The sequence below is a fragment of the Mus musculus genome, chromosome 9 (assembly GCF_000001635.26).
Source record: "Mus musculus strain C57BL/6J chromosome 9, GRCm38.p6 C57BL/6J".
In the NCBI taxonomy this organism is placed as follows: Eukaryota; Metazoa; Chordata; class Mammalia; order Rodentia; family Muridae; genus Mus; species Mus musculus.
This window is the reverse complement of record NC_000075.6, coordinates 40,754,729-40,777,394: the sequence shown is the minus strand read 5'-3', so window position 1 is coordinate 40,777,394 and position 22,666 is coordinate 40,754,729. Positions and strand designations below refer to the sequence as shown.

Below are 22,666 nucleotides of genomic sequence, written 5' to 3'. Positions count from 1 at the left end.
GGTATTATTATTATTTATGTGTGTATGTGTGTGTGTGTGTGTGTTTGAAACCCAGCCTTGGTTTATAGCCCAGACTGATTTTGAATCTATGATCCTCCTGACTTTAAGATTTTTACTAACACCATAGCTTGAAATAAAAAGGGCAGATGTTCAGTTGACACGAAAGCCAGCTCATACGTTTTCAGTGAAGACCTTGTTAAATTTGTAGGACAACTGATACTTGAAAGGGCAGAAGTACTTGACAATTTGTAACTCGATGATGGCAACTTACAGCAGAAAGATTCCTATTCCAGCTAAACAGGTGACCACAGAAATCACAGATTTTGTAGAACATTAACTATTTTGCTGCCTGCCCCAGCAAGCTTCACAGTCTCCAAGTTAAAGTGTCTTTGTCCCTAATCTAATGTCTCAAGTGGCCTTTGGACCAGTTTTAACATCTTAACAGTTCTTTCTTTCATTAAGTGATAAAGTAGTTTTTGGTTGATTGGTTGTTTTTTTTTTTAAGCTTGCTTTCTTTCTTTCTTTCTTTCTTTCTTTCTTTCTTTCTTTCTTTCTTTCTTTCTTTCTTTCTTTCTTTCTTTCTTTCTTTTGTGTGCTGCATGTGGGGTGGTGCTGGGTAGGCACGTCCCCTCCCGCCCCCCAACTCTCCAGTGGCTGCCACAGGACAACTAAAGGAAGTTGTTTCCTTCCTTCCACCATGTGAGTCCTGGACATAGACCTTCAGACCATTAGGCTTGGTGCCAAAGAGCCTTATCTGCCCGAACACTCTTACTGCCCGTGACTCACTCGTAGTAAATGAAATACAGACGTGATCAGAAGTAATGGCAGGTCACATCTGAGACTTTGGTTATACAAATCAGTACAATTCTCAGTTCTCAAGTCTCTACATCTCAAACGCCTGTGTCAGGCCGCATCTCATCAAAAAGCTGGGGGAGAGGGGGCTTGGAACTTTCAGGTCATGAGGGAAGCCAGCTGTGAATTTGTTTTTTTGTTTTTTGTTTTTTGTTTTTTTTTTCTTTTTTAAGAGAGCCTATGTGAAGAAAGAAGGCCTGCACCCAACAGCCACTGGGAGCCATTTTAGAGGGTAGCCTCCAGCCTCCAGGTCTTGCCACGTGTGCAGCACAGATGACAGACACTCTGTGTAACCTCTCCTGAGGAGACAGTGAGCCTGACTTCCCAGCTAGGCCACTTGCAGAAACTGAGACTAAGAAGTTTTAAGTGCAGGGGGATGGGGTGGGGACCTGAAGGGATGGCTCAGTGGTTAAGAGTGCTAACTGCTTCCAGAGTTCTGAGTTTAATTCCCAGCAACCACACAGTGGCTCACAACCATCTGTAATAGGGTCTGATGCCCTCTTCTGGTGTGTCTGAAGACAGCTACAGTGTACTCATACATAAATAAGTAATTATTTTTTTTAAAAAATGTTTTGTGCCAGGCATGGTGGCTCACACCTTTAATCCCAGCACTCAGGAGGCAGAGGCAGGTAGATTTCTAAATTCAAGGCCAGCCTGGTCTACAAAAGTGAGTTCCAGGACAGCCAGGGCTACACAGACACAGAGAAACCCTGTCTCGAAAAACCAAAAAAAAAAAAAAAAAAAGTTTTAAGTGCACTAAATTTGGGGTAATTTGTTCTACAGAAATAGATACAGATATTCAGGTTGGTTTTGTTTTGTAACTTGGTTTCTGATGTCTTTTACTTAAAACAGTGTTTAGTAGTCCCCAAGATGGGAAGGCTGCTGTCCTTGGCAGGCTATCATCTTTGTGGTCTATAAGCTTCAGAGCTGGTTAAGGCTATTGATTGCTTTTCTCCCTTGGCATATTTATTTATTTATTTATTTATTTACTTTGTTTGTTTGTTTTGAAACAGGGTTTTGTTATGTAGCCTGGGCTGTCCTCGAACTCACTATGTAGACCAGGCTGGCTTCAAACTCAGAAATCTACCTGTTTCTTTCTCGTAAATGCTAGTGGAATTAGAGGCATGAGCCACCACGCCTGGCTCTTTCCTTTCTTTAAAAAAAAAAAAATTAAAAGAAAAATTATATTACCAAGTAGCTCCAGCAGCTATCAAATTCATTATCCTCCTGTTCCAAGAGCTAGGATTACAGAATGTACCAAAACACCTGACCCTACTTTTTTGTTTTAATATATATATGTGTATATATATATATATTAGTTTTTCGAGACAGGGTTTCTCTGTATAGCCCTGGCTGTCCTGGAACTCACTTTTGTAGACCAGGCTGGCCTCGAACTCAGAAATCTTCTTGCCTCTGCCTCCCGAGCTCTGGGATTAAAGGCGTGCACCACCATGCCCGGCTTAATATATTTTCTAAAAGATTTATTTATTTAATGTATGTGAGTATACTGTCTCTGTCTTCAAACATATCAGAAGACATTGGATCCCATTACAGATGGTTGTGAGCCACCATGTGGTTGCTGGGAATGGAACTTAGGACCTCTGGAGAGCAGCCGGTGCTCTTAACCACTGAGCCATCCCTCCAGCCCCGTTTTAATATTTTTTGAGACAGGTTTTTATGTAGCTTTGATTAGCTCTAAACTTCTGTGTGTAGGGGGGCGGGGAGGGAGGGAGATGATCTTCAACTTCCGTTATCTGGCTTTCACCTTCTAAACTTGAGGATTACAGTGTGTATCTCTAAACTCACCCGTTCTCTGTTTCTGTCTCTAGAGTCTCTGTCTGTCTGTCTGTCTGCCTGCCTGCCTGTCTCTGTCTCTCTCTGTGTATGCACACACTTGTGTGTGTGTGTGTGTGTGTGTGTGTCTGGTGGTGGTGGTGGTGCTGGCATCCTACCCATGCATTATTGGGAAGTTGGGGGTTTAGCTCAGTGGCTATCATTCTAAAGGTCCTGGGTTTTTAATCTCCACCGTAAAAGGAAGACAACCCCGAGATACTCACACTGTACAGTCACCCGTACCACACAGCTCTCCTTTCCAGCCTCGTTGCCTGCTGTGCACTGGTAAAGCCCAGAGGAGGCCATGGTGAGATTCTGCAGCAGCACTCGGCCAGGGTTGTTGTAATCTGTAGGAGCAGAAATCAGAAATCGAGATGGCAAATCCCCTCCACAACAGCATCTCTGTTGTTTATTGATGAGCATCACAGACCTGTGATGACGAATGGTTGGATGGGACGAACTGACAGAGAAGATCCTGTTTTGGGGCATGGGAAATAGGGATATGTTATCTGAAATTGTTATGCATCCTCAGGAACTACAAAACATCGGGAACAAAGGACCTGTAGTTATTTGGGAGGCTGAGGCATACATAACATTACCAGTCATAGTCCTAACTGGGTTACAAAGTAAGTTCAAGGCTGTTTTGCACAACTTCCCGAGAGTCTGTGGAGGAGGGGATATGTGTACAAGGTCCTAGGTCCAATCCACAGTCAGAACCAAAAGGAAAAAAAAAAAGATGGCAAATATTTAGTGGATACTAGATACTAAGCCAGTTAATTCAAATAAAGCCCTGCCCCCCATTTCCGTGCCATTTAAATAAGGAAATGGGTTTTGTTGTTATTATGGTCTGAGTTTACAAATGAAAAATGAAATTCAAGAGGTTTAACAGCAACCCAGTCATGTTGTTAATTCCCTGTAATCCCAGCAATTGGGAGAGACAGAACAATCCAGAGTTCAAAACCATCCTTGGCTATGTAGGAAGTTATATGTCAGCCTGGGCTTCATGACACCCTGTCTTAAAAATAAAACAATAACAGCAAGAGAGGTTCACACTGGGCATGGGGGTAGTGTGTGTGTGTAAGTAAGCCCAGCACTTTAGAGGTGGAAGCTAAAGGACCAGTTGTTTAAGGCTAGCCTGGGCTACACAAGCTAAAGGATCAGTTGTTCAAGGCTAGCCTGGGCTACACAAGACCTCACATTTGATCTCAGGCAAAGGGTTGAGAATAGACCCGTGCTGGTTAGTTTTTAATTGTCAAATTGACACATCTGGGAAGAGGGAACAAGTAACATTCCAGATTAGACTGGCCTCTGGGCATGTCTGTGAAAATTTGTCTTGATTAATGATTGGTGTGGGAGGAGGGCTCAGGTCACTGTGTGCGGCACCATCCCTAGGTGGGAGGGTCCGGGCTGTATAAGAAAGCTAGCTGAGCGGGCAGTGGTGGTGCATGCCTTTAATCACAGCACTTGGGAGGCAGAAGCAGGCAGATTTCTGAGTTCGAAGCCAGCCCGGTCTACAGAGTGAGTTCCAGGACAGCCAGGGCTACACAGAAAAAACCCTGTCTGGAAAAAAACAAAAAACAAAACAAAACAAAAAAAAGCAAGCTAGCTGAGCATGATTTAGAGAGGAGAGAGAGAGAGAGAGAGAGAGTGAGAGAGAGAGAGTGAGAGAGAGAGAGAGAGAGAGAGAGAGAGAGAGAGAGAGAGAGAGAGAGAGCAAGTCAGTAAGTAGGGTTTGACAATGGTTCCTGCCTCCAGGTCCTTGACTTGCCTTCCTCTCTGACTTCTCTCAAAGATGGACTGTGACCTTGGAGAATAAGATGCATAACACTTCCCTCTTTCACTAGCTTTTGGTCATACTGTTCTATCACAACAACAGAAAAGCAAACTAGGACATGATGCTGTATGAGACCGGGCCTCAAAACGCAAAAACTCCAAATCAAACCAAGCCAGAACAAAACAAGCCATTGACAACCACGCACGCACGCACGCACGCACGCACGCACGCACGCACGCACGCACGCACGCACGCGCGCGCGCAAGTATACACGCACTCACGCACGTACGTACAAGATTCAGCAGCGTGCTCCAGGGCATCTAGTGCGCTTCTGACAAGGAAGATTTGGAATTTGTGGACGCCGCGTTATATTTTTGGCCCAGCAGCCTGACAGGGAGATGACTTACCAATTCTGGATTTGGGTGGCAGGTGTTCATCTTCTCCCTCCTTCTCCCGGATTCGCTGCCAATAATACACAATGGGCTTAGTTCCAGAGGCAGACTCACACTGCAGCGTCAGGTCACTTCCTTCGGTCGGCTCTCCTTCCAGCTCACACTTGGGCTTGGATGGTCTCACTGGTGAAAAAGATTTAAGACTGATGGGTCAGAGAGTCTCCAAATGCCAGGAGAAAAAAATACACCCCACTTAGCGCTTTACTCAACTCTCCCGTCACGCCTGATTTTATTCAGTTTTGAGTTGAAATTTATCCAGCCATGCTTCACCTCCTGGATCCCTGATCACCCTCTCCTCCTCTGCCCCTCTCCCTAACAAGATCCTCTGCCCCCAGCTGCTACTAGCAGCGCTGGAACCTGCGGTGACGCAGAAAAGGTAGACACTGCTATTTATGGGGAAATTTAAGGAAAGTTATGAACAATTTTATTGATATTGAAACAAGGATAAATGATAAGTAGTTTGGAAGTAATCGTTCAAATATTCAAAGGACAGTGAGTCTTAGAGGGCGTTTGAATTTTATAATAAGCTACCATGGAAGAATCATAGTTGTGGGCCATGGAGATGGCTTGGTGGGTAAAGGCATTTGCTGTATCAGCCCGGAGTCCTGAGTTCCATCCCAGAACCAACAGTGGAACAAAAAGAAGCGACTCCTGAAAGTTGTCCTCTGACCTTTGCAAACACACTCGAGCACACACTCGATAAAATAAGGCTAAAAAAGAAAGCTATAATTGTGTTTTCTTCTCTCATTATAGCTAAAATCTAGAATATAAATGCTTCTTTGTGGTGATGTCTAAGTGCACACTACAAAGAATTACATAGGTGATTTTACCACTTGCGGCTGTCTCTTGCCTCATAGATAGATAGCACTTGAGATGCAGGCATTGCCAGGTGATGGTGGTACATGCTTTTAAGTCCAGCACTCAGGAGGCAGAGGCAAGTTGGATTTCTACAGAGTAAGTTCCAGGACAGCCAGGGCTACACACACACACACACACACACACACACACACACACACACACACACATATAAAACCTGTCTTAAAAAACAAACAAACAAACTAATTAACTAACTAATCAAACCAAACCAAACCAAACCAAACCAAACCAAACCAAACCAAACCAAACCAAACCACAACAGCAAAAGAAGGCAGACATTTATTTTGGGGTCCTACTTTACCTAGCACTTTCAAGATGACATGGCTCCAGACATAGCGTCCTGAATTCTTCACCTTGCAGGTGTATCTGCCTTCATCACTGGGTTTCAGAGGCTCAATCTGCAGGGAAGCATCTCCTGCCAGGAAGTTGGAAGCGAAGGCCACTCGGCCCTTCTGCTCCTCGGTCAAGTTATTGTAGACATGACGGCTGGAATACGTAATAACCTGAGGAGACAGACAGAGGCAAAAGGTGGGACTCAACCTTCTCCAGCTATCAAGATGAGGAGAGGGCCAGGTGTGTAGTAGTTATCCCAGCAAGCCCGAGGAAGTAGGATCACAGCTTCCAGGCCAGCCTGGAACTCACCATGTGGACCAGGCTAGTCTCAAACTCAGAGACCCTCCTGCCTCGCCTGGGGCAAAAGGTATGCACCACCACGCAGGGCCTGCGTAGGGTTTATTCATAAAGTCCTAACTACTTCATTAAATACTCAGAACGACTCCATTTGGGGTGGCTTGGCTGTGGACAGCTGCCATGCACTGAGCATAGTGTTTCCGGAAGTGTAGCAGGAGAGGTTACCAGTGCTTGCCTCAGGCTAGAGGATTAGGAGGAGAAATGCCCTTCCACACAACCATTTCTTCTGAATTCCTCTACCACTGGAGTGTGGGCTCTTCAGAGCACACTGCTCTCTCTCTCTCTCTCTCTCTCTCTCTCTCTCTCTCTGCTGTCTTTCTCTCTGTCTCTCTCTGCTAGTCACTTTGTCACACTATCTGTCTCATCACATTTTTTTTTCAGTAGGCCCCTCCCCCGACACGTTGTTAATTGTGCCTATTCCACAGACAGGCAGCAGAGCATTCGTCTCCGTAGCCATGGAGTTCATTTTTTGTTGTTGAGATGGGGTCTCCAACAGCCAGGCATGGTGGTGCACGTCTTTAATCCCAGCAGTGGGGAGGTAGAGGCAAGCAGATCTCTGAGCTGGATGGCAGCCTGGTTTACCAAGCAAGTTCCCTGACAGACTGGGATACACATAGTAACTCTATCTTGAAAAACAAGGTGGGTGGTGGGGGTGGGGGAGGGAGAGGGAGAGGGGAAGGGAGAGAGCAATGTCTAGGCTGCCTTAGCTGTCTGTGTAGCTGAGGATGACCTCCCCTCCCCTCCCCCATCACCACCTTGCAAGTAAGTTAAGTGTGGGGTTTGCAGGTTCTTCTTCCACAGAGACTCGGTTTTTCCTTTTTGCTCTAAAATTTATTTATCTTTCGATAGCTTTCCCAGAAGATTTAGAAATGGAGGAGAAAAGATAAAAACGAAAAAAAATAATGTCTTTTAAAAAGTACTTTTAGGGACTAGAGAGATGGCTCAGCTGTTAAGAACACTGAATGCTCTTCCAGAGGTCCTGAGTTCAATTCCCAGCAACGACATGGTGGCTCATAACCATCTGTAGTGGGATCCGATGCCCTCCTCTGATGTGTCTGAAGACAGCTACAGTGTACTTAGATATAATAATAAATAAATCTTTGAAAAAAAAAACCTTTTAAATTTTATCTATCTTTCATGTGTGTGGGTGTGTACATCAGCAGCGGAGGTCGGAGGACAGCCGATGGAAATCAATTCTCTTCTTCCCCAACACCAACAATTCCCCAACAATTCGGATTCAGATCACTGGCCTTATCACCTTTACTAGTTGAGCTATCGTGCCAGTCACCGCCAATAATATATTTTGTTCTTGCAAGAGCTGAGAATCGAGGCTACAGAGATGGATGGTTCTGTTGGCGAAGAGGTTGCAGTTCAAATATAAGGACCTCATGTAGTAGCAGGGCATAATGCCGACACCCCTCCCCCAACACCCACCCACACTAAAGAAATAAGTGAACAAATAAATAAACAAGTAAGTAAGTAAATAAGTAAAACCATTAAAAAATTGAAAACCCAGACAAACCGGATAATTAAGGATTAGAATTTAGGCCTAGCCTTGAGGGTCATTTTTGCCTCCTTTCTCCCCATCCCCCTCCTCGTTTGCTTTCTCCATGGATAAGAATAAGTTACTTGGCAAGAGCTTGCTGACAGGAGCCTGCTATAGTTGTTTCCTGAGAGGCTCTGCCAGTACCTGACAAATACAGAGGTGGATGCTCACAAGTCATTCATTGGACTGAGCACAGGGTCCCCAGTGAAGGAGCTAGAGAAAGCATTCAAGGAGATGAAGGGGTTTACAGCCCCATAGGAGGAACAACAACATGAACTAACCATTACCCCCAGAGCTCCCTGGCACTAAACCACCAACCAAAGAAAACACATGGTGGGACTCATGGCTCTAGCTGCATATGTAGCAGAGGAGGGCCTAGTTGGTCAACAACGGGAGGAGAGGCCCTTGGTCCTGTGAAGATTCTATGTCCCAGTATAGGGGAATGCCTGTGCCAGGAAGTGGGAGTGGGTGTGTTGGTGAGCAGGGGGAGGGGGAAGGGATGGGGGTTTTCAGAGGGGAAACTAGGAAAGGGGATAACATTTAAAATGTAAATAAAGAAAATATCTAGTTTTGGTTTTTTGTTTTTTGTTAAAAGAATAAGTTACTTGGGATGCTAGAGAGATGGCTCAGCAGTTAAGAGAACTGGCTGTTTGTGTAAAGGACATGGGTTCAGTTTTCACCCAGTCGAGCTCACTGCTCACAACTGTCTGTAACTACAGTTCCAGAGATCTGACACCTTCACACAGACATAGACGCAAGCAAACCATAAAAATAAATACATCTAAAAAAAAAGAAGAGCCGGGCGTGGTGGCGCAGACCTTTAATCCTAGCACTCAGGAGGCAGAGGCAGGTGGATTTCTGAGTTCGAGGCCAGCCTGGTCTACAAAGTGAGTTGTTCCAGGACAGCCAGAGAAACCTTGTCTCAAAAAACCAAAAAAAAAAAAAAAAGAAGAAGAAGGAGAAGGGGAGGAAGAGGAAGAAGTTGTTACTTGGGGGAAATAAATGTGATTTTTTTTTCCCCATAAAATGTGTGAGCTTGCAGGGTTTGCTTTTCCCAGTTAGTGAAAGCACATTTTAGATTTCCCTAAGAAAAGAAAACAATTCCTGACTAGTCAGTATATCCTGCCTGCCCATCAGCCTGCAGTCCTTTACTCTGGCGGCTGGATGTCATTCCTGTTAGTCACAAAGCCATGCTGATCAAGCCTACCAAAACCCAGTCCTCTAAGAGCAGCACCGCCGCCCAGTTCAGCATAAACTCCATAACCCAGGAATGGCTGCTTCCCATCAGACATGCAAAGTCCTTTTGATTTCAATTACAATTGAGCGAGGTTTGCAAGGGGAGGAGTATAGACCCAGAATACTTATCCTTGGGTTTACTCAGAACTTAGCAAGAAAGATGTCTTCACTTTGGTCTCATCTGTAGTATTTTTTTGTTCCATTGTTCTATTCCTTTTGGGGACAGAGGATTGAACTCAGGACCTTGCACATCTTTCACCGAGTTATACTGCTCTCTCTCTCTCTCTTTAAAAAATATTTATTTTATGTATATGAATACACTACTGTAGCTGTCTTCAGACACAGCAGAAGAGGGCATGGGATCTCATTACAGATGGTTGTGAGCTACCATGTGGTTGCTGGGAATTGAACTCAGGACCTTGGGAAGAGCAGTCAGTGTTCTTAACCACTGAGCCATCCCTCCAGCCCGATAACTACTGTCTCTTAACCGTTTTCCTTTGAGGAACAATTGTGAAGGACCTTGGAACTGGGCAGACAGGCTGATGGATGTACTTTCTATAATGTTGGATGTGTCCAGGGAACTCCGTGCAGCTATTTGATTTTATGTCCAGTTGTTGCAGTGTTTGGCTGGCTATTTACCAACTCTGCATTCAGTATGCCTTTACTAAACTCATTCTCTGAGCCATAGTCCATAGTCCCAGCACTTGGGAGATGAGGTACATGAGTTTCAGGTGTCATGAGTTTGACACCAACCTGGACTACCTTGTCTTAGGACAAAACAAGATCGACCCCACATGCTGTGTTCTTGGCTCCATGCTGGAAACTGTAACAACACAAAGGGTTGGGTGTTGTGAAATATTAATGGATAGCTTTTGGAGAAGGGGTAAAACCATGACTCAGTGCAGGAAAGGTGAGCAGGCTGCCAGGAATTTTTATTTCATTCATTAAAAGACTGAACATGGTGAGAAACCAGGTGTGGTAACAAACACCTATAATCACAGACTTCAGGAGGCCAAGACAAAAGGATCTTGTTCTGGGCCAACCCAGGATAGAGCAAGTTCCAGGTTATGAAAAAAACCTGTCTCAAAATAAAAACACAAACCAACAAGCAAGAGCAGGAAGATGTTACAACCAGTGCACATGAGAAGTATGACTAAGAGCAGTAGATGTTTCCTTGGGACAACTAGATTTGTTTCTCTGTGAGCATCAGTGACTTTTGTTGCTGAGGCGAAGAAGTGTGAGTGATACTGTTAGCCTCCTACTCGTGATCCTCCTGCCTCAGCCTCACATATGCTGAGATTAAAAAGCATGCACTACCACACCTAGACATGTTTATTTATTGTGTCTGTGTGTCTGTGCGTAGGTATGCACACACACATGAAGTGTAGGCGTACAAACCGCATGTAGAGAGGTCAGAGAACTATTTGTAGGAGTGAATTCTGTCTACCAAGTTGGTCCCTGGGATCGAACTCAGGTAGTTAGGCTTGGCTGCAAGTGCCTTTACCTACTGACACATCTGGTTGGGCGGGATGATTTCGTCTTAATTGTAGAAAAGGTTAGTGACGAGAGTAAACAGTACATGGTGTGATATAACAATGGATTTCAGCCCAATAAACACAAGGACAAAGATGAATTACAGCAGTTGTGAGGCTGAGCTTTATGAACCTCCCCGAGGACAAGTCAACTTGTTATGTCTTATATGGAACAGGCAGAGCCCCTCAGCTGTCTGGCAACTCCTCTGTAGTGCAGTGGCCTGGGAAGCAACGGTAAAATTGCTTGTCTGTTTCCCTTTTGTTTAATTCTTGGCATGTTGGTACAGGCCATGGCAAGTGTGTGGAGGTCAGAGGATAACTTGTGGGACTCAATTCTCCTCCAGCGGGTGGGTCTCACAAATTGAACTCCCAGATGCCGGGCTTGGCTGCAAGCACCTTTACCCTCTGAGCCAACCCAGCAGCCTGGCTTCTGCTTGCTTTCCATCAAGAGTTTTCTTGCTCAAAGCCAAACGGAAAAGGACAGGGTGACAAGTAAGAGGTTACCATGGGAACTGGATGCTTTCTGTTCTAATTACTTAATCTGAGAACCTAGAGAAAACTCTGTTGTATGTTGCTGGGTGGCTTTGGGAGGGGATGGCCAGTCTCCTTTTTTTGAAATTTAGTCAGCCTTAGGATAAACGAAGAAAAGTGATTGAATTCTTTGGTCATTCTACTCTACCAAGACTGAAATAAATACACGTGTTCCCGGGACTGCCGAGCCACCCCCAGATGTTCCCTGCCTACTCCGAGCATCCTAGACAAAGGAGATAAAAACACTTCTCAACTTGAAATGCAGAGCTAAAGTTGTGATTTGCGTCACTGGTTAGCCCACTTCACGCAGCACGTCTATTTCAGCCTTTCCTGTTCCTCCTTTCCAGTCACCCTCAGACTCGCTCCACCCCCCACTCCCGGAAGTTATAAAGTCCTGGCAACTTTACCTACTATTTACTTCCTATCTCTAGGTTGAGATTCCCAACTCACGCCCGTAGTTTAAACTTATTGTAAACGGGATGAGGTGGCAAATGCCCGCAACCTCAGCATCCAGGTTTTCCAGGTGGTAAGGATGGGAATTTACAGTCAATTTAGGATATACAGTGAGATTTGAAAAATATTTGTAGATTTTTCTCTGTGCCTGTGTGTGTGTGTGCTTGCTAAAGCATGAGTCAATCGGAGAACGAGTGAGTGGAGGAGGGGAGGGAAGATAAGCCTTTATTATATAGTATGAGATTATGCTTATTGTTAGTTTAGTTGAAGCCCTCTTAAATCAATGCCTTAAAATGCAACGTGTCCCCAGCACTCTTAAAGTCTTTCTAAAACTCTATGGCTAATACAGGAACAATTTTAAATGCCCTTGTACGGCTGGGAGATCATCCATGCTCAAGTCCTGAAGCTCCTACAGGCATCTTTATTTTTGTTTCTTTCTTTCTTTTTTTTTTTTTTTAATTTGATTTACTCATGTATGAGCATTCTGTCTGCATGTGCACCTACCTGCATAGCTGCAGGCCAGAAGAGGGCATCAGATTGCATTATAGATGTTTGTGAGCCACCATGTGGTTGCTGGGGCTTGAAGTCAGAACCCTCTGGAAGAGTAGCCAGAGCTCTTAACTGCTACGAAGGGAAGGGAAGGGAAGGGAAGAAAAGAAGAGATTTCGATCAAAGCTGGCCATTATGCTCTACGCCTGTTATTCTAGCGCTTGAGGAAAGAGTCTCAAATCCAAGGCCAGCCTTGACCCTCCTCTATCAAGTCTTGGTGGGTGGTTCCAGCTTTATATAGCAGTCCTCTTATCTCGGATTCCATGAAAATTCCAGAGAGAAACAATACATATGGTTAAATAGCACCGTTCTGGGTAGTGTGGGGAAGCCTTCTTCTGGGTAGTGTGGGGAAGCCTTCGCAGTTCTATTCCATCCTTCCTGAGCCTTCATCCAGCCTGTCCGTGCTGTAGGTGACTCAGTCACTTAGCACCAGGCTGCTCTTACATGGCTGTCTAGATAGTGTAGCACTTATGTTCTGAAACCTGACTGGCAGATTCAACAGTAGAAATGGTGAGAATTTGGAAATGCTGAGGAGAAGACATAAAAAGTCTTCCTTCAGTCAAAGGTGAAATTTCTTGCCTTTAACAGAGAAAACAAACAAACGAAACACCATGTGCTGAAATTGCTATGGTTTCTGGTAAGGCTAACTCAGGTCTCACTCACGTCACAAAGACTGTGTACCACTCCTTCTCTCTATGTAGAGAGAAGACCTTGAATTTTGATCCTCCATCTCCATCCAAGTGCTGGGACTGCATGTGTGCACTGCCGTGCTCAGTCTATTTGACGCTGTGGGTTGAACCCAGGGCTTTTGTGCATTCTGTGTCAGCAGTCCAGGGGGACTGCTTACAGGAGGAAGTACACTACTTCCTCCAGTCCTTTCCTTTCAAATTATTGGATGCCTTTCATGGGGTGCTCCAAGGAGGCAGTGATATGTTGACCTCCTCACAGCTGTATCTTGGCACCTAGAATGACATAATGCTAAATAAATCTGTAGGATCTGAATGACCGGATAAATGATGCCCACCCATCACCAAAGGTAAGTTTGGAAACTGTGACCACAAAGCCACTTGAGTGGTGTTTTTAAGCCTATATTAACTTCTTCGCTCCTGGAGTCGTTCAGATGTATAACGCAAAAGCTCTTTTCTCCCCCTCTTCCTTTAAATGAAAACTTCTGGGCAGAAGTTAGATGTGTGGTTGTGGGTGCTCTGAGGGAGTGGGGATAAACACAAGCACTACAGGAGAGAGTACTCCAGTGAGATTCGTTAAATATGGTGGGAACATCTATTCCACTGGGTGACTGATGACATCTGTAGGCACTACTGCTGCCAGGCCTTGAGTCAGGGAGAGAGGTCGGCTCAACTCTGATTCAAAGAATAAAGCAGGGCCTTGAATTATAAAGAAACATCAGAGGTAAGAGAGCTGCTGCCTCTATTGAGTGGAGAGGATTGGTGTTGAACAGCGATTGCCATGATTTGATGTTGAAGATGGGCAGATACTGAAGATGGGAACTATGTAGTGAACTGACTAGACAGGACTCTCACTCAAAACAGATTCCACCAGACAGAAAAGGCAGCCCCAGATCATGAAGAACCTGGGGGTCTGACTGGAGTCAGACTCTGGAGAGAGTCTTTTTCAGGCTTGTTTGTTGGCTTTTCTTCCAGGAACACAGAGCCACTTACTCTATTCAGGGCTGCGACTATCATGTCTATGACTGACCGGGACCTTCTCCGAGTAAACACATTCAGGTTAAGGTGACCTTGCTCTGCAGAGAACAGGTCGCCTTTGGAGGACGTGCTAGGAGAGAACAAGATGACAAGCAGAATCACACAACAAGGTGACACCGGCAGCCGTGTAGGCAGGTTAAAGACTCCAGCGTGATCATGAGAGGTATTTTTAGTGGAAACCTTAGCTTCTCCCTGTACAAACCATGCTATGAAATTAATAACGGGGACATTCGGAGGGAAGGACACCCTTTCTTCCTCTCTTTAAATCAGCGAGAGGGGAAAAAGCAAAGCGCCATAAAAAGGAGGTAAGATTAAAAGACTCTGAGCTGTAGATTTAAAAATTAAAATCGCAAAATCTTTTTTTTTGTTGTTGTTTTTGTTTTTTGTTTTTTTCAAGACAGGGTTTCTCTGTGTAACCTTGGCTGTCCTGGAACTCACTCTGTAGACCAGGCTGGCCTTGAACTCAGAAATCCACCTGCCTCTGCCTCCCAAGTGCTGGGATTAAAGGCGTGCACCACCACCGCCCGGCAAAATCACAAAATCTTATTTCACATAAGACATGTGGCACTCTATTATTAATCAAAAGCAGGCATTATGCTAGACCATTTTGCCCAACCCTAAGCTAAAACAAACAATATGAACATATTTAAGGTCGGATAGGTCCCGCTTTGGTATTCAGTAGATAGGTATATTAAACGTATGCTGAGTTTGTGAACTTTCCTGTTTGTTTATGGAAATGTAACCATGTCTAAAGTCGAAGAGCATTGCTGCTTATGAAAAAAAATTGCCCAGTAGGATGTAGGACATACTTCCTCATTTACAGAGTAAGTTCTTTTTTTTCTTTTCTTGGTTTTTTTTTTTTTTTTTTTTTTTGAGACAGGGTTTCTCTGTGTAGCCCTGGCTGTCCTGGAACTCACTCTGTAGACCAGGCTGGCCTTGAACTCAGAAATCCACCTGCCTCTGCCCTCCAAGTGCTGTGATTAAAGGCGTACGCCACCACTGCCCGGCCAGACTAAGCCCTAAAGACAAAGATGGGTTCAGAAGAGTGGCGTCAGCTTCAGACACACAGCAAGAACAGACCTTATGAAGGGACATGCCACACATCTCGGATAGCAGGTGAGAAATGCCAGGACCTCTCACAATGGGTATGGCTGCTTAGTCACTAGGGTAGACCAAGACCAAAAGCATAGATGCTCCATAAATGCATCAGCAAGGCTGGTAAGAATAGACCACATTCTGGATTTTAAAACTCAGCAGCACACCCCCAAGTATTGTCTGTGACTGACGGGCGTTGCTAAAGAATTAGGTTTTCTAGCCACTCATTATTCCAATCTTCCTCAATCAGAGAGTCTTAAGAAAAAGGTAAGTCTGAATAAGAGCAACAGTAAGTCGCTGTGTAAGTGAGAATAGCGGAGTGGTAAGTGTCTGAATGAGGACGAGCCTGGCTGCAGGCAGTCAAGGCAAAGAAGGATGGAAGGATGGTAAGCAGATTACTTAGCCCTGGTGTCTAATGGCAGGAAGCGAGGGGTTCCCGGGGAGTCCGAGCAGGCAGCATGGGGTGCCCCCAGAGTCCGAGCACTACAACTTCTGCCCACACTGCCAGAAGCACAGGACCCCATGCCCATCACAGCCCTCCCCACATTGAGTGTGGAAGTCCCAAGACTGCTTCTTTTTTTTCCAACTTCAGAGCCAGCATCGGCTGTCTTGTGGAAGAGTCGGTCACGGTCACATCTGGGAGCGGCACTGTCGTTCCTGTCTCGTATGTGCTCCTGTGTCACATGTCACCTGTCATCTTCAGAACCTGGAGGTTATGACTTCGAGAAGCCAAGGCCTGCTCAGGTGACGACAGCTTCAGAGAAGCAGGAGGTAGAGAATTCTGGGCTTTGAGTTCTGCTCACAAGACCGGGGCATCAAGCTGCTGCATCTTAGCCTGCTTCTTAGATGAAGATGTTAACAGCGCAGACTTCCTTTCCCAGTGTCTGGTGTCTCTGGATTAGACCCTCCTAACATAGATACTCCTCTATTTTCCCTGCTTTTTGGAGACAGGGGTTTATTATGTAGCCCAGGTTAGCTTCAAACTAGAGTTCTTATTGCCCGTGCCTCCTGAGTGCCAAGATTATAAGTGTGTGCCACCTGGGTCCTTTTTCTCTAGTTTTGTACATGAGTTCGTTCAGGTTGCTGTTAGGTGAGAAAACAAACTCTTCTAGACCCATCAAGAATGATGTGAAGGCTAAAGAAGGTGACGTGAGGGCAGAAAGGAGAGCAACTATAGCTAGGGGGGTACTTACCACTTTTTGGTTCCCTTCATTATCGGTGAGCAGCCATTCAATGTCCAGGGTGTCTTTCTCGGGAAGCCCCAGTTGATGGTGACAGGGCAAGGTAACCTTTTCCTCTGCCACTCTCTTGATCTCAGTGTGAGTTCCCAGCGTTCCAACATAATAGGATACTGGAAAGAGAGAGAGAGGGAAACCCTCTAATGAGCAATGCAGATGCTGGATGATAGCCCGGACCAGCAGAAATCACAACAAATAAGCCTTGGGAGATAGAGCCTGTGGACAAGGAGGAGACAAGTCAAGGCTTCGGGATTCTAGGCTTACAAGCACTATGCCTGCCACTGGCTCCTCACAATTGCAGAGGCAAAGAGTCTTCAGCCGCCACAGATTTCACCCTACTGCTGCCTGTGTTCCTTCCTGGTTAATCTTGTTCGTGTTTTGTTTGTTTGTTTTGCAACATTGTTTTAACGGTGTAACTCTCTAGGCGTGTACTCTCTAGTCTAGGTTGGCTTTTTCCAATTTCCCCACCTCACTAGCAACCATGGTCAGTTCCCCTTATTAGTTTTGCTGTTGTTATTTGCTTTTTAAAATAAGTTATGAGGTAATTGCTGGGCCTGGTGGTATAGCCTTACAGCCTAGCGATTAGATGGCTGAAGCGGGTAGATGAATGGATCCAGGTAGGCTCAGGCTGCAGAGGAGTTGAAGGCCAACCTTGGAAATTTAGTGAGACCCTGTCTCTGAATAAAAAGTGAAGAGTGAGCCAGGCCGTGGTGGTGCATAATCTAATTCTCAGGAGGCAGAAACAGGCTTATCTCTGTGAGTTTGAGACCACCCCGGTCTACAAAGTAAGTTCCCAGACAACCAGGGTCACACAGTGAGACCCTGTCTCAAAAATACTAAATATGGAAGAAAAAAAAAAAGGCAAGAAGCCTGTGGATTTAGCTTAGTGGGAGGGTGTTTATTTAGCTTGTGAGAAGATCTAGGCTCAGTTTTGTTTTCTTTTTTTTCCGAGACAGGGTTTCTCTGTATAGCCCTAGCTGTCCTGGAACTCACTCTGTAGACCAGGCTGGCCTCGAACTCAGAAATTTGCCTGCCTCTGCCTCCCAAGTGCTGGGATTAAAGGCGTGCGCCACCACTGCCAGGCAATAGGTTCAGTCCTTAGCACTCAATAACAACATAAAACAAATGATATAAGTCAACAGCTCCTTTTTGTTTTTCATTTTTTGTTTATTTCTTGAGGCTTCTCTCTCTGTCTCTGTCTCTCTGTCTGTCTCTGTCTCTCTCTCTCTCTCTCTCTGTGTGTGGTCCTGGCTGTCCTGGATCTCACTCTATAGGCCAGGCTGGCCTTAAACTCAGTATCTGCCTGCCTCTGCCTCCGGAGTGCTGGGATTAAAGGAATGTGCCACCACTGCCCAGTCACAACCATGTCTTTCATCTGTCTACTAGCAGCAGCTTCTGGAAGGATGGCACTCACGGAATCTCTGCATCAACACAGGCAGCTCTAGTGCCTGAAGTTACAAAGTTTCAAAGGCCCTGACGCTCAGGAGAGCCTTCTTATTTTCAAATGAGCTGCTCTAACCACAGAATGATTTTCCGCTTTCTAGCGGCGTGCATTTCGGAGAATGAAAACATGACAAACACCATTGTACTATAAAGGGAAATTATTCATGCTAGGAGAATTATGTAAATCTAGAGAAGTTCATGGGCATCTAATTACAGGGTTCAGGACAGTCTTCCAAGGGCTTGGTAAATATTAGAAATGTTGTATGGAAATCATCTGTCTAGGAGAGGGTAGCACTTCAAGGTTCTAAAAGAAAGGAAACTGCTGGTATCGCTGAGTGCCTTGCTGGTCATGCTGGAACACATCTATAAGCCCAGCTACTTGGGAGGCTGAGCCTAGATGGTCACTTGAACTTGAGCATGACAGTCAGACCCTGTCTTTAAAATAGAGAAAACAAAGGTCAACTCTAACGTCCATGTGCCCCTAATCCCATCACTTGGAGTCTAAGGTAGGAGAATCAAAAGTTTGGGGCCACCCGGGGTAAAAAAAAAAAAAAAATTAAAAAGATGGGGTCAGGGGCTGGTGAGATGACTCAGTGGGTAAGAGCACTGACTGCTCTTCTGACGGTCCTGAGTTCAAATCCCAGCAACCACATGGTGGCTCACAACCACCCATAATGAGACCTGATGCCCTCTTCTGGTGCATCTGAAGACAGCTACAGTGTACTTATATATAATAATAAATAAATCTTAAAAAAAAAAAAAAAAGATGGGGTCAGAGAGTTGGTTCAGCAGTTAAGAGCACTGGCTGTTCTTCCAAACCAGGATTCTTGCCTCTCTTATCACGTGTACCCCAGATGTCAAGTTCTTTTAGAACAAATGTGGTGCAAAGTGCAAGGCTGTGAAATGCAACACACGTGTTACACTTATATTTGAACAAATGTGTATGTGCCGAGCTTATGTGGTGCAACCAATATAGAAATAACTTTTAAAAAAAGATTTATTATATCTAAGTACACTGTAGCTGTCTTCAGACACACCAGAAGAAGGCATCCAATCCCATTACAGATGGTTGTGAGTCACCATGTGGTTGCTGGGAATTGAACTCAGGACCTCCAGAAGAGCAGTCAGTGCTCTTAACTGCTGAGTCATCTCTCCAGCCCAAAATCATACTTTCAAAATCATACTTTTACTGCCTATGTGAGAAGATTTCCTGTAAACTAACATAGTTTTGCTTTTGGTTTTTGCTTTTGTGAGTCTGAATACATAGCAGATAGCCAGTCAGCATTTAGACCTATTTTACTGTTGAGTGAACCTTGGCACAGGGGAGGAACATCGTGAGATGAGGTCCGGTTAAATCATTTAGAGTGGAAATGCTCTATAACATTGCCGGTTCTCCTTCAGCCCACATGGCAGCCCTCAGGAAAGCGGAGAAACTGACTGCACTGTACTGTGTTGGGCTTGGCCGAGGATGCGCTAGCTTTCATTCGCCGCTGAAACCCGCAGAGTTGTCTTAGCTTCGTGCAAAGCTCAAGAACTGTACACCACCCTCGTGCATCCAGGAGGCCCTTGCTATATGCAGAATAAACAAATGCAAAGGCTCTGCTGTGAGACTTGCTGAGGGAGGCCACTAGAGGGAAACAAAGGCCCAGATTTGGACGATGTCCCCAGAGGGCCGGAACAAGGTGGTGGGCGGTGTACACTGCGCTCTCTAGCTTCTATTTATAACACATCCAGAATTAAATACAGCAGCGCCAGGAGGGTGCCTTCGTGAATACAAACGACTTCAGCGAGGCAGGGAGTGTCAACCAGAGCCTACGGATCTGCCTATTTTCTTGAACCTTAAGTCCCCGTCCTCCCTCCTCCCGACCCCCCCCCACCTCCTCCCCACCATCCTCCCCCCTCCCCCCAACTCCAAGATGCTACCAGATTTCTGGGATTTTTTTTTTTTTTGGTCATCTTAAGAAATAATTTTTACCATATGTTGAATCTACAGTTTGAGCTGGCAGGGCCCTCGGTAGTGTTTGTGGGAACTGCTTAGCATGTGCCTGCCATCTGGTGGGTGAGAGGGAATGGGCAGGTCCAGCCACCCTCTGGCTGCTAGCATAGGATTTCCTGGGCAACAGGGATCAACCTTAGGGCGAAGAAACCCTTACAGTCGGTATAACTTAGGAGGAGATCACAGCCTGGCCAAGCTAGTGAGTCGCAGGGGTTCAGGGAAGGGAAGAATTTTTGAAATTTTTGCTGCAGTATTTATCGATAGGAAGCGGGGTTTGGAAAGAGGCTTCTTGTGTATATGCAAAACGCCTTCCTGGAAGCCTTGGGCTTTCCCTAGTGGGGATTTCACGGGCAACTCAGACACTTAACAAGGTGCTAGTGGGAACCTCTCAGCCTTAGCGTTATCAACAGCCACTCCCCCACCCCCATCCCCCGGCCTGGGGTCAGCTGCCCTGGAAACCGCTCCCTCCGTGCTCCTCCATGGTAAGGTGGGACTAATTCTTCGTGTACTTGCTGCTTAAGATTAGCTTAAGATTTTGCGCTCTAAAACCTTGGGTCTCATTGGACTCCTTTGATCATTCCAGACTTTTTTTCAAAAAGACCAGGCAAGAAGGAGTTTTAACAAAAAACATATTCATATCCCCCGCCCCTCTCATAAGGGATAGTGGGCTGGGCCGTGACCAAAGAACAACCTCTAACCTCTCTTCTTCCTAAATAAGACTTTACTACTTTCCCAAAGCTCATTGAATGCCCAAGGCGGACAACTTGTCCCTAGTCACCCATGTTTGCTCTTCCTGAAAGGTTACCCCATGAGTACAGGCTCCCTACATGTTCCCAAGCTCCGAGTAATGAACTAAGGAAATGACCCCTGAATGTATAGTCAAAGCAGGCTCTAGGCAAGGCCGCAGCTCTTGGTGTAGGAGTTATCATCCAAGTAATTTACCAGCCTGTGTAGATCAGAGTTTACAAAGTTAGAGCATCCCATGGCAGGGATCGAAAGTCTGGTCTTTCACATTGTGCAGTATACAGTACAGTGCCCTCTAGTGGGCGACACAGATGTAGCCTCCCTTTCTTCCATTGAGTGAGAACATTTTTCAATGGTTAGGGGACATTTAGTATTCACTAACCTTGAGTGGGAGGAGTTTCCCCATATTTTGCTTTACCCAGAATGCTCCAGTAAGCCTCAGGAGAATGGATGCATCGGATATACGTAAGAAAGTAAGGTATTAGAAAGTAAAGTCATTCGGATATTTGCAAGCCTGAAGCAGGGAAAAAGCTGTGAATACTGTGACTTCAAAGTTAGCCTGGGCTACACTGACTTATCCTGTCTAAAAGCAAAACACAGAGAATGAACAAAAACAAAGGGAAAAGCCGTATTTCATTGTATAGATCAAGAATTAAGACACGGGCTGGTGAGATGGCTCTGAGTTCAAATCCCAACAACCACATGGTCGCTCACAACTATCTGTAATGGGGTCAGGTCCCCTCTTCTGGCTTGCAGGCATACATGTATACATAATAAATAAATCTTTAAAAAAATTAAGACACACAGTGACTCAAGCCAAGTTGTAGAGTCCTGTGGGGTGTGGGGGTGTATGTGTATGCATGAGTGAGGCATTCACACTTTCTGGAACACTGTATACATTTCATGAGGCACCATGGACCCGGATTTAGACAGTCTCCTGACCTCTCTCAGCCTTTTCTTCTCTGCTTGTTTTTGTTTTTTGTTTGTTTATTTGTAGACAGGGTTTCTCTGTGAAGTTCTGCCTGTCCTGGAACTTGCTTTGAAGACCAAGGATCTCGGACTCTGAGATCCGCCTGTCTCTGCCTCCTGAGTGCTGGGATTAAAGACATGCACCACTACCCCCACTCCCAACACGCCTTTTCTTCTCTGTAAAACGAAGAAAGGTTGTTGGAAGGATTGTACATGGCCTGGGTAAAAGATCTAACAAGGCACCCACTCAACAAACGGTGGTTATTATTAACGACAGTCACACTGTGTTGTAAAAGACAAAGAGAAACAGGCACAAGGAGGCAAACCAGGATTGTGAGGTGTTCTGGGGAGTCAGGCATGCTGTGGCTGCAGATTGGAGGGAAGGGAGAACACACCAGGTGGAGGGAGCATCTGGAGCTGGGGGAGCACCTGGAGCTGGGGGAGCATCTGGAGCTGGGGGAGCACCTGGAGCTGGGGGAGCATCTGGAGCTGGGGGAACACCTGGAGCTGGGGGAGCACCTGGAGCTGGGGGAGCACCTGGAGCTGGGGGAGCATCTGGAGCTGGGGGAGCACCTGGAGCTGGGGGAGCACCTGGAGCTGAGGGAGAACGTGGCCTCTCTTGCCAGCTTCACTGACAGCTAGTGAGGTTCCTTTTCTACCCAGCATATGTTTCCTTCTAAGCCTTGGACCCAGCCCATTCCGGGATCTCCATATGAAGGTCTTCAGAGGAGAGAAAAAAACTACATAGGCTATGTGTTGCTAACCACCAGACCAGACCTATTTCAGCGACTTCTTTAATGCAAACATATTTGGTATTTAGACAAAGCCAAAAGCTAAAGGAATGAGGCCAGCGGAATTTCAAACATCTGGAAACTGGGATGGTGTCCCCCTGAGAGGACATTTGTTCCAGGAGTCTCTGAAATAGTGGGGTGGCCACAAGGACTAGGCTTTAGTCAGGAGATGGGTCGCAGGGATTTAGCTCCACACCCTAGGCTGGGTTTTAAGTAAACGATAGGAAGAAGAAAAGAAAGGAGGGGTTGGGGATAAGGAGAAGGTGACAGGAAGATGGTGAAGGGGACAAAAAGAGGAAAGGAGGAGAGGGAGAGGGGAATAATAGAATATGAGTAATGAGA

The 22,666-nt window shown here is 45.6% G+C and overlaps 1 protein-coding gene across 4 annotated transcripts in view; it reads right to left on the bottom strand.

Moving 5' to 3' along the window:
• Clmp (CXADR-like membrane protein) overlaps positions 1-22,666 on the bottom strand; it is a 103,431-nt gene that overhangs the window by 8,159 nt on the left and 72,606 nt on the right. For all 4 annotated transcript variants that reach the window (XR_003948007.1, NM_133733.5, XM_006510602.4 and 1 more), the window contains exons 2-5: positions 16,337-16,494; positions 6,089-6,290; positions 4,867-5,034; positions 2,910-3,032 (exon numbers count right to left, since the gene is read on the bottom strand). Coding sequence is in view for 3 of the 4 variants with exons in the window: in NM_133733.5 (NP_598494.2) it covers positions 2,910-3,032; positions 4,867-5,034; positions 6,089-6,290; positions 16,337-16,494 (651 nt within the window). In the remaining variant the exon portion in view is untranslated. The remainder of the gene's footprint in view (positions 1-2,909; positions 3,033-4,866; positions 5,035-6,088; positions 6,291-16,336; positions 16,495-22,666) is intronic.